Raw genomic sequence first — 13,813 nt, 5'->3', positions numbered from 1 at the left:
AGTCTCGGAGGGTCTCTTCCCGTGAAAGGAAGTCTGGGAGCCCGAGGACTAGTCTGACGGAGGGGCGGACGGAGAAGGACCGTGACAGGCGGAGGGGGGACAAAGGGAGGGGGCAAAAGAGGCACCTCCAAAATTAAAGGGAGACCTCCGCCTCACCTCCGGACGGAAAGAAAGCAATCCTCGGCACTCCGCAGGCGCCCTCTGGCTTGAATGAAAACGTAAGCCGCTTGGTCTCTCTGGAGAGGCCAGCGATTGGTAGGAGGACTCTTAGGGGCGGTTCCCCCAAAGGAACAGGCGGAACTTCTGCAAAAAAAACCGGCGTGAAGCCTCCACTTCCGGAAAAGAAAAGGGCAACGAGGGAGCTGTCTGAAACGCCGACAGAGGAGCCCGGATGATGCAGGTTTGGCGCAGGGGATGCTGGGAGTTGCAGTCCGAAAGTTTCGGAGGCTTCGGCCTGGGCCTCTCCTGACGGGAAGCGGGCGGAACTGTGACCCGCCTCTTTCTCTCTCCCCGCCCACCATGCAGGAGGACGAATGTGCCCGGCGGAGGAAGAAAGGAAGGAAGCACCACCTGAGAGCAGGAGATCCCTGTCCGGCTTCCCCGGGAAACGGCGGTGAAAGGCTCGGAGGCTCCGGACTGCAGGGGGGGATGAGCCCAGGGGGACCCCGGGAAAGGCGGCTGCCTGGAGGGCGATGCGGGGTCCAGGAAACGGGAGGTGACTCCGAGACGGTCCTGGACGGCGGAGGGTCCTTCCGAAAATCCCGGAATCCCCAAAGGACCCAGGAGGAAGAAGAGAAATATCAGTGCCCGGAATGTGAAAAATCCTTCAAAAGAAACGACCATCTTGAGAACCATCTAAAAATCCACTCATTTGGAAACCCACATAAATGCTTTGAGTGTGGAAAGACCTTCAATTATAGAGCAGAACTTAGGCAACATGCAAGAATTCACACAGGAGAAAAACCTCATAAATGCCTGGAGTGTGGAAAGAGCTTCAGTCATAGCAGCAGCCTTTATTTACATCAAAGGATCCACACAGGACAAAAACCTCATAAATGCCTGGAGTGCGGAAAGAGCTTCAATCAGAGATCAAAACTTACCCAACATGCAAGAAGGCACACCGGAGAGAAACCATTTCAATGCATGGAGTGTGGAAAGAGCTTCAGTCAGAAGAGCCACCTTTATACACATCAAAGGATCCACACAGGAGAAAAACCTCATACATGTCTGGAGTGTGGAAAAAGCTTCAGTGTGAGGAGCAGCCTTTATCAACATCAAAGGATCCACACAGGAGAAAAACCTCATATATGTCTGGAGTGTGGAAAGAGCTTCAGTGTGAGGGGCAACCTTTATCGACATCAAAGGATCCACACAGGAGAAAAACCTCATAAATGCCTGGAGTGTGGAAAGAGCTTCATTCAGAGGAGCAGCCTTTATACACATCAGAGGATCCACACAGGAGAAAAACCTCATAAATGCCTGGAGTGTGGAAAGAGCTTCAGTCAGAGGAGCAGCCTTTACACACATCAGAGGATCCACACAGGAGAAAAACTTCATAAATGCCTGGAGTGTGGAAAGAGCTTCACTCAGAGAGGAGAGCTTACGCAACATGCAAGAATCCACACGGGAGAGAAACCATTTAATTGCCCAGAGTGTGGAAAGAGCTTCAGTCATTTGGGAAACCTTTATATACATCAAAGGATCCACACAGGAGAAAAACCTCATACATGTCTGGAGTGTGGAAAGAGCTTCAGTAATTTGGGAAACCTTTATAGACATCAAAGGATTCATTGGGGAGAGAAAGGGAAGAAATGCCTGGAGGGCGGAGGGTCCTTCATAAGACCCTGGAAGCCCCAAAGGATCCAGGAGGGAGGAAGGAAATATCAGTGTCTGGAATGTGAAAAATACTTCAAGACAAAATACCATCTTCAAAGGCATCTATGGGTCCATTCAGGAGAAAAACCTCATGATTGCCTGGAGTGTGGAAAGAGCTTCAGTCAGAGGAGCAGCCTTTATAGACATCAAATGATCCACACAGGAGAAAAACCTCATAAATGCCTGGTGTGTGGAAAGAGCTTCAGTCTGAGGAACAGCCTTTATAGACATCAAAGGAGCCACACAGGAGAAAAACCTCATAAATGCCTGGAGTGTGGAAAGAGCTTCAGTCACAGGAGCAACCTTTATACACATCAAAGAATCCACACAGGAGAAAAACCTCATAAATGCCTGGAATGTGGAAAGAGTTTCAGTCAGAGGAGCCACCTTTATCAACATCAAAGGATCCACACAGGAGAAAAACCTCATAAATGCCTGGAGTGTGGAAAGAGCTTCAGTGAGAGGAGCACGCTTTATCAACATCAAAGGATCCACACAGGAGAAAAACCTCATATATGCCTGGAGTGTGGAAAGCGCTTCAGTCAGAGGGGCACCCTTTATAAACATCAAAAGATTCACCCAGGAGTGACGCCTCATAAAATCCTGAAGTGTGGAAAGAGTTTCTTGGAGAGCAGAAGTCATTATAATCATTAAAGAATCCACATGGGAGAATAACCAGATACAGTCAGTCCCCAACTTACACCAATTCATTTAGTGACTGTTCAAAGTTACAATAGCTCTGAAGAGAGTGGCTTTTGGCTTTTTTTCACACTGACATCACTTGATCAAAATTCAGATGCTTCAGAGCTATCCCTTAATTCACATCAAAGAATCCACAGAGGAGAAAAAACATAGAAACCCCTTGAGGGAAGAGCGTTTCTTTTGATATCAAAGGATTCACACTAAAAAAAACCTATACATTTGCCTGAGTGTGGAAAGACCTTCAGTCATGATACATGTCTGAGTAATTGAGAGGAGAGGAGAGTTTTTTATTGTCCAAGTCTGATTGGACACACAAGGAATCCATCTTCGGTGCATAAATTCATTGTACATAAAAGCTATGAGATAATCATGATCATAGTAATAAAACTACAGATCAAATTAAATATTTTATTTGGTCACATGTAATTTGATATGCAAGGAATATGTCTCCAGTGCAGAAGCTCTGGGTGTACATGCACAGCAACACCATAACAACAATAATTGGAAGGGATCTTGGAGGTCTTGTGTTCTAATCTTTTGGCCCTATACAAGTGATGGCTAACCTTTTTCTAAAGGTGTGACAAAATGGTGTATGCCCACTCACCTATACATGCGCGCGCAACCTCCATGCGGGGAGGGATTTTTTCCCATCAACAGCCTCTGAAGCTTTCCTGAATCCTGGGGAGGGGGCCGGGGGAGGTATTTAAGAAGACACTTGACAGTCACTTGCCTGAGATGGTCTGGGCTCTCCTGTTTGAACAGGGGGCTGGGATAGAAGACCTCCAAGGTCCCTTCTAGTTCTTTCTGAAATTTTCTTTGCTCCAGAAGGTGGTCCAAGAAACAATGGTTTAAATTACACAGATTTTTATAGACTTTGGGGAGGCTCTAGAGGCCTTGTACTAGCCTGGGTGTTAATCTGTCAGTAGTTCAGAAATGTTGGATTCCCAACTGGGCAGCTGTGGACGAGATGCTTGCCTGATCTCCGTCCAAGGGCTGCAGTTGAGAGCTGCTCTGACACGGGGTCCAGTCCTCCCTCTGCCCGGCCTAAAGCCGGTGCTGCTGTGCCCGGAATTGTAGGCTGTCTGCCCCAAAAGGGCAACACAATCGTCCAGCCATTAATTCAATCCAGTTCACAATTTGAGGAGAAAAATTCTCTCCCCATCTTTAAACTCTGCACCCTCTAACAATACTTTGGGGTTCAGAAAAAGGTGTCTGTACCTAAGCAGAAATAATGGAGGAAGCTCATCTGGGATGATGGAACAAAACACAGAAACAGCATGGCAGCACAAAGGGAATGCGATGGGAAGTTCATCCAGAGCTACTTTAATGAGTGGAGCTTCCCTTAACAAAGGCAGTCTACATCAAAAAGTATGCCTTTTGTGTAAAACTGAGAGAAATGGGCAGTTTTAGTTATCGGTTTGGTCTCTTACTAAAGACATTTGCCTAGCATTGGTGTATATAGAAAAGGTGGAGCAGGTGAGCTTTGGAATTCTGATGGCTTTATGACCTCATCCATGCAGGCTAAGCCAGTTGTTAGAGTGAAGATGCTCTCCAAGAGGTAAGTTAGTCTTCAGAAGGACTCCTGAAATCTGGGAAATCGTTCCTTTATTTGCAGCCAATTTATCAGAGTTGTATTGCAAGGAGGAAAATGCCCATTTGTCACCTTATTTGAGGGAGACAGGGTGAAAATGAGAAGACCAGCTCTTTTTCTGTTGCTTTTCATTTCTGATGCTTTTAAATCAACTCTTCCTCTCCAAACTCAGGCACCAAGTTTACTATAGAACTTGATTACCTGAATGAGAGAGTTTGAGAGAAGCAACAACAGAAGACATTGATTCTAGATAACATTCCACAAGGGACAAATGTATGGGCTACATTAGTCTTTCCCAGCTGGGTTGGGGTTTTTCTTGAAAGTTGCAGATGGATTCAAATACACTCAGAATACTCTGTTTTGTAGTTCCTGAAAAAGCAAGTTCTCACATACAGAATAAAGAGCCTTAGTCAAGAAGAAAGACATGCAAAAAACAGAAGAGGCTGCCTGTTAATGTGCCATTTTTAATTAGTGAAGCCTAAAATGAGAGGCGAACCACAGTTTAACTTGCTGTGAATTAACTTGCTTTCTTAGGCTTTGCCTCATTGGGGGGATGCTGGTTGTATAGGACATCTGTGAGCTAATGTTCAATGTTTTTTCAGAGGAACCACTGTACCCAGGGCAGAATACTAATAATTACAGAGGGCAAAAGGGGAAAAATTATATCTAAAATTATTTATATTCCTGGATCCTTGTGTTTGGGAGAGCTTTTGCTGTGATGGGGAACACTGAGAGGAAGCAACAGTAAAGTGAACCAATAGTAACCTGTTCTGACCCCCCCCTCTTTGCTCATTCACAAATGACAGTCACATAGAACTTCAAAGGAAATAACTTTATCAGTCCTGGCTCAAGCTGGCTGCGAGCCCAAAAATAAACATAGATAAAGTCTCTGGCAAAAAGGTACAGAGCAAAAGCAAAAACAAAAAGGTCTTACAGCAAAACCAGGTTTACAGAAAGAAAGCAAATCACTTATCCAAGGCCTCTTTGAATCAGGATTACAGAAAGCAAATCACTTATCCAAGTGCCTCTCACGAACAACAAACCATGACCGATGAACCACGAACGTTGACTTCTGCAACAAAGGCGTGGCACCATCTTTTATCTGCAGAAGACGACCCTAACGAGCTCATTATTCCTGCATCCCGACTCAACTCTGAGCAAACTTCTGCTGAGTCACAACAGTAACCATTGTTATTGCTTCTGCAGTTGAAGGGCTACCCTACCTCGCAGGGGTGATTACCAGGGAAATGGAGAAACCATGATTGTCTCCCACAATGGAGCCCAGGAAGAGGGGGGGAGAAGGGCCATTTTGACGACTGCTCAGGTGTTTTTCCAGCAGATGCGACCCCCGGGAAGGGAAGGCCTCACGGCTGCATTTTCATAACCTGCTCAGCTTGGCTGGTTTTAATCCAGGTTAACTTTCCTTGCAGTCAGCCTGTGAACCCAGGCAGGACTCAGGATATGCAAAGCCAGGAGTGGGAAGTGTGTTGCGTGAATGGGGCCTCTGGTCCCACCGAGTCCGCTTTGAGGTCCTTTCAGGCGATGAACCATATCCTCCTTCCCAGTGGACGACATGGGCAAAGATGGGTTCCCTACTTCTGCTGGCTGCAAGGATGGCATGGGGGGAATACTCTCCCTTCTGCTCCCCCTCCCTCATGCTTCATAGATGGAGACCTCCCCCTCCACTGCTTCCACTCGTGGGCCTCTGTCTCACCAAGAGCCACAGTGCGTTTCATGTGGACCCCCCTTACATGTGAAGAGGTGCCAGGAATCCTTATGACCTTTGCAAGCCAGTCTTCCCAATTGCTTCCGTACTTCTGGCCCCAGTCAAGGCTCATGGCCTGAAAACAGGGGCAGAGAATGATGAAGGAGCAGCTCTTTGCCCTCCATCCCCCAAACTGGCCAACCCTCAATCTCCCAGGTTTCGGCTTTTCAGGCCCCCAGAATTGAATACCTTATTTCAAGTGTGGGGGATGGATGCATGTATGACATTTACACAAGGATACGCTTTAATAAAAGCAGAAAATAACATAGAAGCCAATGAAGACTCTGCCAGCTCCTCCAAACACAGCATATTCCTTCTTGTCTGGGAATATCCTGAATGTCTATAGAGATTCTCCGTCATCCACGTCATGGTTGTCCCAAAGGTGATTTTTCAAGAGGCAGCTGGACTTTCTGGTTTTCCTTTGAAGGTGTTTCGCTTGTCATCCAAGAAGCTTCTTTGGTACGAAAGAACGGAGGAAGCTTCTTGGATGAGAAGTGAAACATCTTCAAAGAAAAGCAAAGAAAGTCCAGTTGCCTCTTGAAAAAGCACCTTTGGGATAAGATCTCCTGCTTGAGAGGGGGGTTGGACTAGAAGACTTCCAAGGCCTCTTCCAGCTCGCTTGTTCTTATTGGGTTAGCTGACAGGGGAACTTCCTCCACAGGTCTAAAAACGCCTTCCGGACCTCACTGGGCTCCAGCCTCAGATCGCCTCAGGTATTTCCTGCAAAAACAAGAACATTAAAATGAAGTCAAACCTTAAAAGTTGCCATTGGGGAGATTGTTGACATCTAAGGTTAAAGACTTATGGAGGGGCTCCATCAGGATCGCCTCCCAGCCGAGGAGGAGCTGCAGTGCAAGAGAGCAGAAGGACCAGGAGCCCCTCCAGCCTTTGGGGCGATGCATCAACCAGCAAAAAGCCCCCCAAGGTGGTGGGGGCCCTTCAGCCCCGGGCCCCTCTTCCTCGGGAGGGAGGGGGCGCGTGGGGGAGAGCTGGGGGAGGGGCTGCAAGCGGCCTTCATGGAGGACAGAAGAGGCTGAGTGTCCACATATTAAGGGGGGGATCTGCCCCCCGGCATATTTGCAAAGGGGGCTTTGGGGGTTCAGGAGCTGCCGGGAGGACCCTCCCCCCGAATTCCCCGCCCGCCGTGCCTAGGGAGAGACCCCGGGTGGGGGCGGGGGACAAAGGGGGGGGCAAAAGAGGTACCTCCAAGATAAAGAGAGACCTCCGCCTCAACTCCGGACGGAAGGAAAGCAATCTTCGGCACTGCGCAGGCGCCCTCTGTTTTGAAGTTAGGCGGAAGCCGATTGGTCGCTCTGGAGAGGCCAGCGATTGGCAGGATGACTCTTAGGAGCGGTGTCTCCAAAGGAACAGGCGGAACCTCTGGAGAAAAAAGGGCGTGAAGCCTCCACTTCCGGAAAAGAAACGGGCAACGAGAGAGCTGCCTGAAACGGCGACAGAGGAGCACGGATGATGCAGGTTTGACGCAGGGGATGCTGGGCGTTGCAGTCTGGGATGGTGTCGTTCGCGTCCAAAGGTTGCGGAGGCTTCGGCCTGGGCCTCTCCTGACGGGACGCGGGCGGTACTGTGACCCGCCTCTCTCTCTCTCCCCTCCTGCAGGAGGACGGAGGACACCAGCGGGGAATGGAAGGAAGCGCCGCCCGGGAGGAGAAGGAGGAGAGCGGTACCCCCGGAGCAGCTATGCCCTGTCTTGGCGCGGCTTCCCCCGGAGACGGCGGAGAAAGGCCGGGAGGCTCCGGCGCTGCAGGAGGGATTATTAGTCCAGAAGGACTTTGGGAAACGCGGCTGCCTGGAGGGCGATGCGGGGAGGAGGAAACGGGCGGACACCCCGAGACGGTCCTGGAGGGCGGGGCGTCCTTCGGAAGACCCCGGAATCCCCAAAGAATCCATGAGGAAGGAAGGAAATATCATCAATGCGAGAAATTCTTCAAGAGCAAAGAGCATCTTCAGAGCCATCTAAAGGTCCATTCAGGAGAAAAACCTCATAAGTGCCCGAAGTGTGGAAAGTGCTTCATTTGGAGGAGTATCTTTTATATACATCAAAAGATCCACAGAGGGGAGAAACCATTTAAATGCCTCGAATGTGAAAAGAGCTTTTGTTGGAGGGGCAACCTTTATAAACATCAAAGGATCCATTGGGGAGAGAAACGGAAGAAATGCCTGGAGAGCGGAGGGTCCTTCGGAAGACTCCAGAATCCCCGAAGGATCCAGAAGGGAGGAAGGAAATATCAGTGCCCAGAATGCAAAAAATCCTTCAAGAGAAACAACCATCTTGAAAACCCTCTAAAAATCGACTCATTTATTAACCTACATAAATGCTTTGAGTGTGGAAAGAGCTTCAATTGGAGAGCAGAACTTATGCAACATGCAAGAATCCACACCGGGGAGAAACCATTTAAATGCCTGGAGTGTGGAAAGAGCTTCAGTCAGTTGGGAAACCTTTATCGACATCAAAGGATCCACACAGGAGAAAAACCTCATGAATGCCTGGAATGTGGAAAGAGCTTCATTCAGAGGAGCAGCCTTTATACACATCAGAGGATCCACACAGGAGAAAAACCTCATAAATGCCTGGAGTGTGGAAAGAGCTTCAGTCAGAGGAGCAGCCTTTACACACATCAGAGGATCCACACAGGAGAAAAACTTCATAAATGCCTGGAGTGTGGAAAGAGCTTCACTCAGAGAGGAGAGCTTACTCAACATGCAAGAATCCACACGGGAGAGAAACCATTTAATTGCCCAGAGTGTGGAAAGAGCTTCAGTCAGTTGGGAAACCTTTATATACATCAAAGGATCCACACAGGAGAAAAACCTCATACATGTCTGGAGTGTGGAAAGAGCTTCGGTAATTTGGGAAACCTTTATAGACATCAAAGGATTCATTGGAGAGAGAAAGGGAAGAAATGCCTGGAGGGCGGAGGGTCCTTCATAAGACCCTGGAAGCCCCAAAGGATCCAGGAGGGAGGAAGGAAATATCAGTGTCTGGAATGTGAAAAATACTTCAAGACAAAATACCATCTTCAAAGGCATCTATGGGTCCATTCAGGAGAAAAACCTCATAATTGCCTGGAGTGTGGAAAGAGCTTCAGTCAGAGGAGCAGCCTTTATAGACATCAAATGATCCACACAGGAGAAAAACCTCATAAATGCTTGGTGTGTGGAAAGAGCTTCAGTCTGAGGAACAGCCTTTATAGACATCAAAGGAGCCACACAGGAGAAAAACCTCATAAATGCCTGGAGTGTGGAAAGAGCTTCAGTCACAGGAGCAACCTTTATACACATCAAAGAATCCACACAGGAGAAAAACCTCATAAATGCCTGGAATGTGGAAAGTGCTTCAGTCGGAAGGACAGCCTTTATATACATCAAAGGATCCACACAAGAGAGAAACCTCATAAAATCCTGGAGCGTGGAAAGAGTTTCTAGGAGAGCGGAAGTCATTATAAACATCAAAGAATCCACATGGGAGAATAACCAGATACAGTCAGTCCCCAACTTACAGCAGTTCATTTAGTAACTGTTCAAAGTTATAATGGCTCTGAAGAGAGTGGCTTATGGCTGTTTTTCATACTGACATCACTTGATCAAAATTTAGACACTTGTAAACTGACTCCTTTTTGTGACGGTTGCAGTGTTCGGAGGGCATGTCACCTTTTGTGACCTTCCAGCAAGCAAAGACAATGGGAAAACCATATTCACTTAACGCTGTTACAGTTGGAGTGATTTACAAAACTGGCAAGAAAGGTCATAAAATCTACTTCAATGTTTCATTTAGCAGGAAAAATTTGCAGCTGAATTGTTGTAAATTGAGGGCTGCCTGAAAATGCTTGGATTGCGGCAAGCGATTCACTTCAGAGCAATCCCTTAATTCACATCAAAGAATCCACAGAGGAGAAAAACCATATAAACCCCTTGAGTGAAGAGCGCTTCTTTCAATATCAAAGGATTCACACTAAAAAAAGCTATAAACTTGATTGAGTGTGGAAAGACCTTCCGTCATGATACATGTCTGAGTAATTGAGAGTAGAGGAGAGGAGAGTTCTTTATTGGCCAAGTGTGATTGGACACACAAGGAATCTGTCTTCGGTGCATAATTGTACATAAAAGCTATGTGATAATCATGATCATTGTAATACAACTACAAATGAAATTAAATATTTTATTTCATGAAGTGTAATTAGACATGCAAGTAATATGTCTCCAATGCAGAAGCTCTGGGTGTACATGCACACCAACAGCTATAAAAACAACAATTGGAAGGGATCTTGGAGGTTTTGTGTTCTAATCTTTTGGCCCTATACCAGTGATGGTTAACTGTTTTTTAAACGTTGACACCTGTGCATGCACGCACAACCTCCATGCAGGGAGGGATTTTTGCCCTCAACAGTCTCTGAATGCTTTCCTGAATCCTGGGGAGGGGGTTGGGGGAAGCCATTTTCACCCTTCCTAGGCCTCAGGAAAGCCTCCAGAACCTGGGGAGGGTGAAAAACAGGCCGAAATGGCCAACCGGAAGACTTTGAGAGAAGCAAAGGGGCTTCTTTGTCCACCTGAAAATGAAGATCATCAAGTAATCCAAACAAAGCAAAAACATTTATTGGGGAAGGGGTGTCAAATGGTATATAGATTCACAGTCAGGAAAGAAATGAAACGATAAAATACACTGATTGCTCGTGAAGTTTAAAGAGCAGAAGACATTGATTCTAGACAAGATTCCAGCAGGGACGTACAGGCAGCGGAGGCAGGGCCTCACCACTGTCATCATGAAAAGAAAAAAAATGTAAAAGGAAAAAGGCTGAGGTAGTTGCTGCCAGAGTCACAGTGGATGACTCTGCTTAGTGCTTAACTGTTTAAAAAAGCCTCTTTAAAAAGTGCCCTCTATAGGAGGAGGAGGGAGAACCACATGCCTCATTTAGTCTATCTTTATGATCACTCGAGCAGAGTTAAGCAAGGGTTAAAAGCCAAAAAATTCCTTATGTAGATGAGGCATATGGTTCTCTCGCCCCCTCCTGTAGAGAGCACTTTTTAAAGAGGCTTTTTAAAACAGTTAAGCAGAGTCATCCATTGGAGACTGGCAGCAGCTAACCCAGCCTGACCTCAGCAGTTCTTACCTTTTTCCTTTTATATTTTTATCATGGCAGACAAGCAGAGTTGAAATCCTCTGTGAAACAGCTGAAAAAGGTATGTGGGTCAGAGGGAGGAGGAGGAATTCAAAATTATTGTAATTTGTAATTAATTGTATTATTGTAAGTAATTTGTGTGTGTGTTTTACCCACCTCTGCTGGTGTGAGGGCTGGCACTTTTTTTTTGTTTCGACAACCCAAAACTGTTAAAGCGAGGAGGCTGACCATTCAGCAGGCATGTTTATAATCATTTTCCGTTTCCTATCTAAGGGGAACCACTTTAAGTGCGGGGTGTCTTCATTAATATAACCTGCCCCTTTCTCCTAATGTTGTTTTGTAGGAGAAGGGAGAAAGATGGGTTCTCCCTTGGTGTGGTATATCGGACACAGCGGTAGGGCTTCGGCGGGGCTTTCGGAAAGCCCCACCAAAGCGCCAGCGCTGTGTCCGACATAGGGTGGTTTTTGCCCCCTTGCCTCACCAGCCATAAACCTCACTGCACGTCACTGGATTCCACAAGGGACAAAAGTATGGGCTACATTAGTCTTTCTCAGCAGGTTGGGGTGTTTCTTGAAAGATGCAGATGTATTCAAAGAAATTCAGAATACTCTGTTGTGTAGTTCCTAAAAAAGCAAGTTCTCTGATACAGAATAAAGAATCTTAGTCAAGAAGGAAAACAGACTGCCTGTTAAAATGCCATTTTAAATTAGTGATGAAGCCTAAAATGGGAGGCAAAGGATCACAAATAGTTTAACTTCCTGTGAATCAAATTGCTTTCTTAGGCTTTACCTCAGTTTTCTCCTCTCTTCTAGGCATTTTCTCAAGGGGTTTTTCTTGCTAGGGGAGGGGAGATGGTGGTTGCTGGTTGTATAGGACATCTATGGGCTGATGTTCAAAGTTTTCCAGAGGAACCACTGTACCCAAGGCAGTATATTAATAATTACAGAGAACAAAGGAGAAAAACAATTCTTTATATCTAAAATTATTACTATTCCTGGATCCTTGTGTTTGGGAGAGCTTTTGCTCTCTGACGGGGGACTGTGAGAGGTAGTGTAGGGAATCAACCAGAGAGATTTATATAGAAGGAGCATCTCTCACTTCCCAAATGAAAGGTTGCCCAGAGATGGAGCGTATGTTTATAACTTACTTGACAGGGATTTCTGTTCTCTGAAACAAACAATGCATTGTTAAGCTATCAGCATTAATAAGGAAACCAAGTTGTTTATATGAAACAAAATAAAGCTACATGAAAAAGCTTTTTGGAGGGAAGGATTGCATATGCGCACTAAGAAGATACCAGGAAGGAAGCAGCTTTGGACACTGCAACCCACACATCTGCCTTCCTTGGCTTCTTGCCTACCAGCTGTGTTGGGACAGATGTGTTTGAGGGAAGACAGAAAGGCCGAGATGTCAGTGGCTTCTTCCAGGAAAAGGAGGCAGAGGGGTGTAGACCAACCCTGCTGAGAGATACATTGAAATACAGCACTATTGAGTGGCTGAATTAAATTTGCGAGGGAGATATAGGAATGTACACTGAATACAATTGAACTCACATCCCTGGCACAATTTGCAAGAGTTGCAGCTGTTCAAAGAAAATATGTGATGATGCAAAACAATTTTTAAATAATTGGTGATGCCAGTTAAACTATTGAGGCAAGAGAGAATAGGAAAAACACTGAACAAACCATAAGAATAAAGAAAATAGTAAAATGGTCCTTCTACAGAGCAAATGTAAAGCTGAATAGTAACCATTGTTATTGTTTTTGCAGTTGTGGGGCTGCCCTACCTCGCAGGGGTGATTACTGGGGAAACAATGAAACCATGAGGGTCTCCTGCAAAGGAAGAGATATACCTGGGGGGAGAAGGGCGCTTTTGATAGCTCTCCAGGTGTTTTTCCACCAGATGCGTCCCCCAGGAAAGGAAGCCCTCATGGCTGCATTTGCATGGCCTGCTCAGCTTGGCTGGTGTCAGGTTATCTTTCCTTGCAGTCAGCCTGTGAACCCAGCCGGGGCTCAGGATGTGCAAAGCCAGGAGTGGGAAACGTGTTGTGTGAATGGGGTCTCTGGTCACACCAAGTCCTTTCAGGCAATGGCCTAGTTCACCTCCCTCCCAGTGGACGTCCTGGAGCAAATATGTCTCCCTTGGCTTCCCTATTTCTGCTGGCTGCAAGGATGGCATGGAGGGCTACCCTCCCTGCTGCTTCCCCTCCCTCCTGCTTCAAAGACGGAGCCCCCCCCCCCTCTACTGCTTCCACTCGTGGGCCTCTGTCTCGCCAAGAGCCACAGCGCGTTTCATGTTAAGCCCCCTTTCACGTGAACAGCTGCCAGGAGTCCTTATGGCCTTTGCAAGCCAGTCTTCCCAATTGCTTCCGTACTTTTGGCCTCAGTCAAGGCTCATGGCCTGAAAACAAGGGCAGAGAATGATGAAGGAGAAGCTGTTGGCCCCCATCCCCCAAACTGGCCACCCCTCTAGCCCTCAGGCTTCAGCTTCTCAGACCCTAGGATTGAATATCTTATTTCAAGTGTGGAGCATGGATAAATGTATGACATTTACACAACGACACACTTTAATAAAAGCAGAAAATAACATAGAAGCCAATGAAGACTCTGCCAACTCCTCCAAACACAGCATATTCCTTCTTGTCTGGGAATGTCCCGAATGTCTATGGAGATTCTCCGTCATCCACGTCATGGTTGTCCCAAAGGTGATTTTTCAAGAAGCAGCTGGACTTTCTGCTTTTCCTTT

The 13,813-nt window shown here is 46.7% G+C and overlaps 1 protein-coding gene and 1 pseudogene across 2 annotated transcripts; both read left to right on the top strand.

Annotated features, from left to right (window-relative positions):
• Positions 1–77: 77 nt before the first annotated feature.
• Positions 78–2,981, top strand: LOC148048523 (uncharacterized; annotated as a pseudogene). The gene is made up of 2 exons (XR_015695465.1): positions 78–400; positions 526–2,981. The product of XR_015695465.1 is annotated as an uncharacterized LOC148048523 (transcript).
• A 4,325-nt stretch (positions 2,982–7,306) lies between these two features.
• On the top strand, positions 7,307–10,214 carry LOC106553817 (uncharacterized). The gene is made up of 2 exons (XM_014072386.2): positions 7,307–7,409; positions 7,551–10,214. The coding sequence occupies exons 1-2, from the start codon at positions 7,401–7,403 to the stop codon at positions 9,375–9,377; spliced, it is 1,836 nt and encodes a 611-aa protein (XP_013927861.2). The 5' UTR covers positions 7,307–7,400; the 3' UTR covers positions 9,378–10,214.
• Positions 10,215–13,813: the final 3,599 nt, after the last annotated feature.

The sequence above is a fragment of the Thamnophis sirtalis genome, unplaced genomic scaffold (assembly GCF_051295495.1).
Source record: "Thamnophis sirtalis isolate CommonGarterSnake01/CBP01778 unplaced genomic scaffold, rThaSir2_p1.2 scaffold_2, whole genome shotgun sequence".
Classification (NCBI taxonomy): Eukaryota; Metazoa; Chordata; class Lepidosauria; order Squamata; family Natricidae; genus Thamnophis; species Thamnophis sirtalis.
Note: the sequence above shows the minus strand (reverse complement) of the source record. Positions and strands in the feature narration are given on the sequence as shown.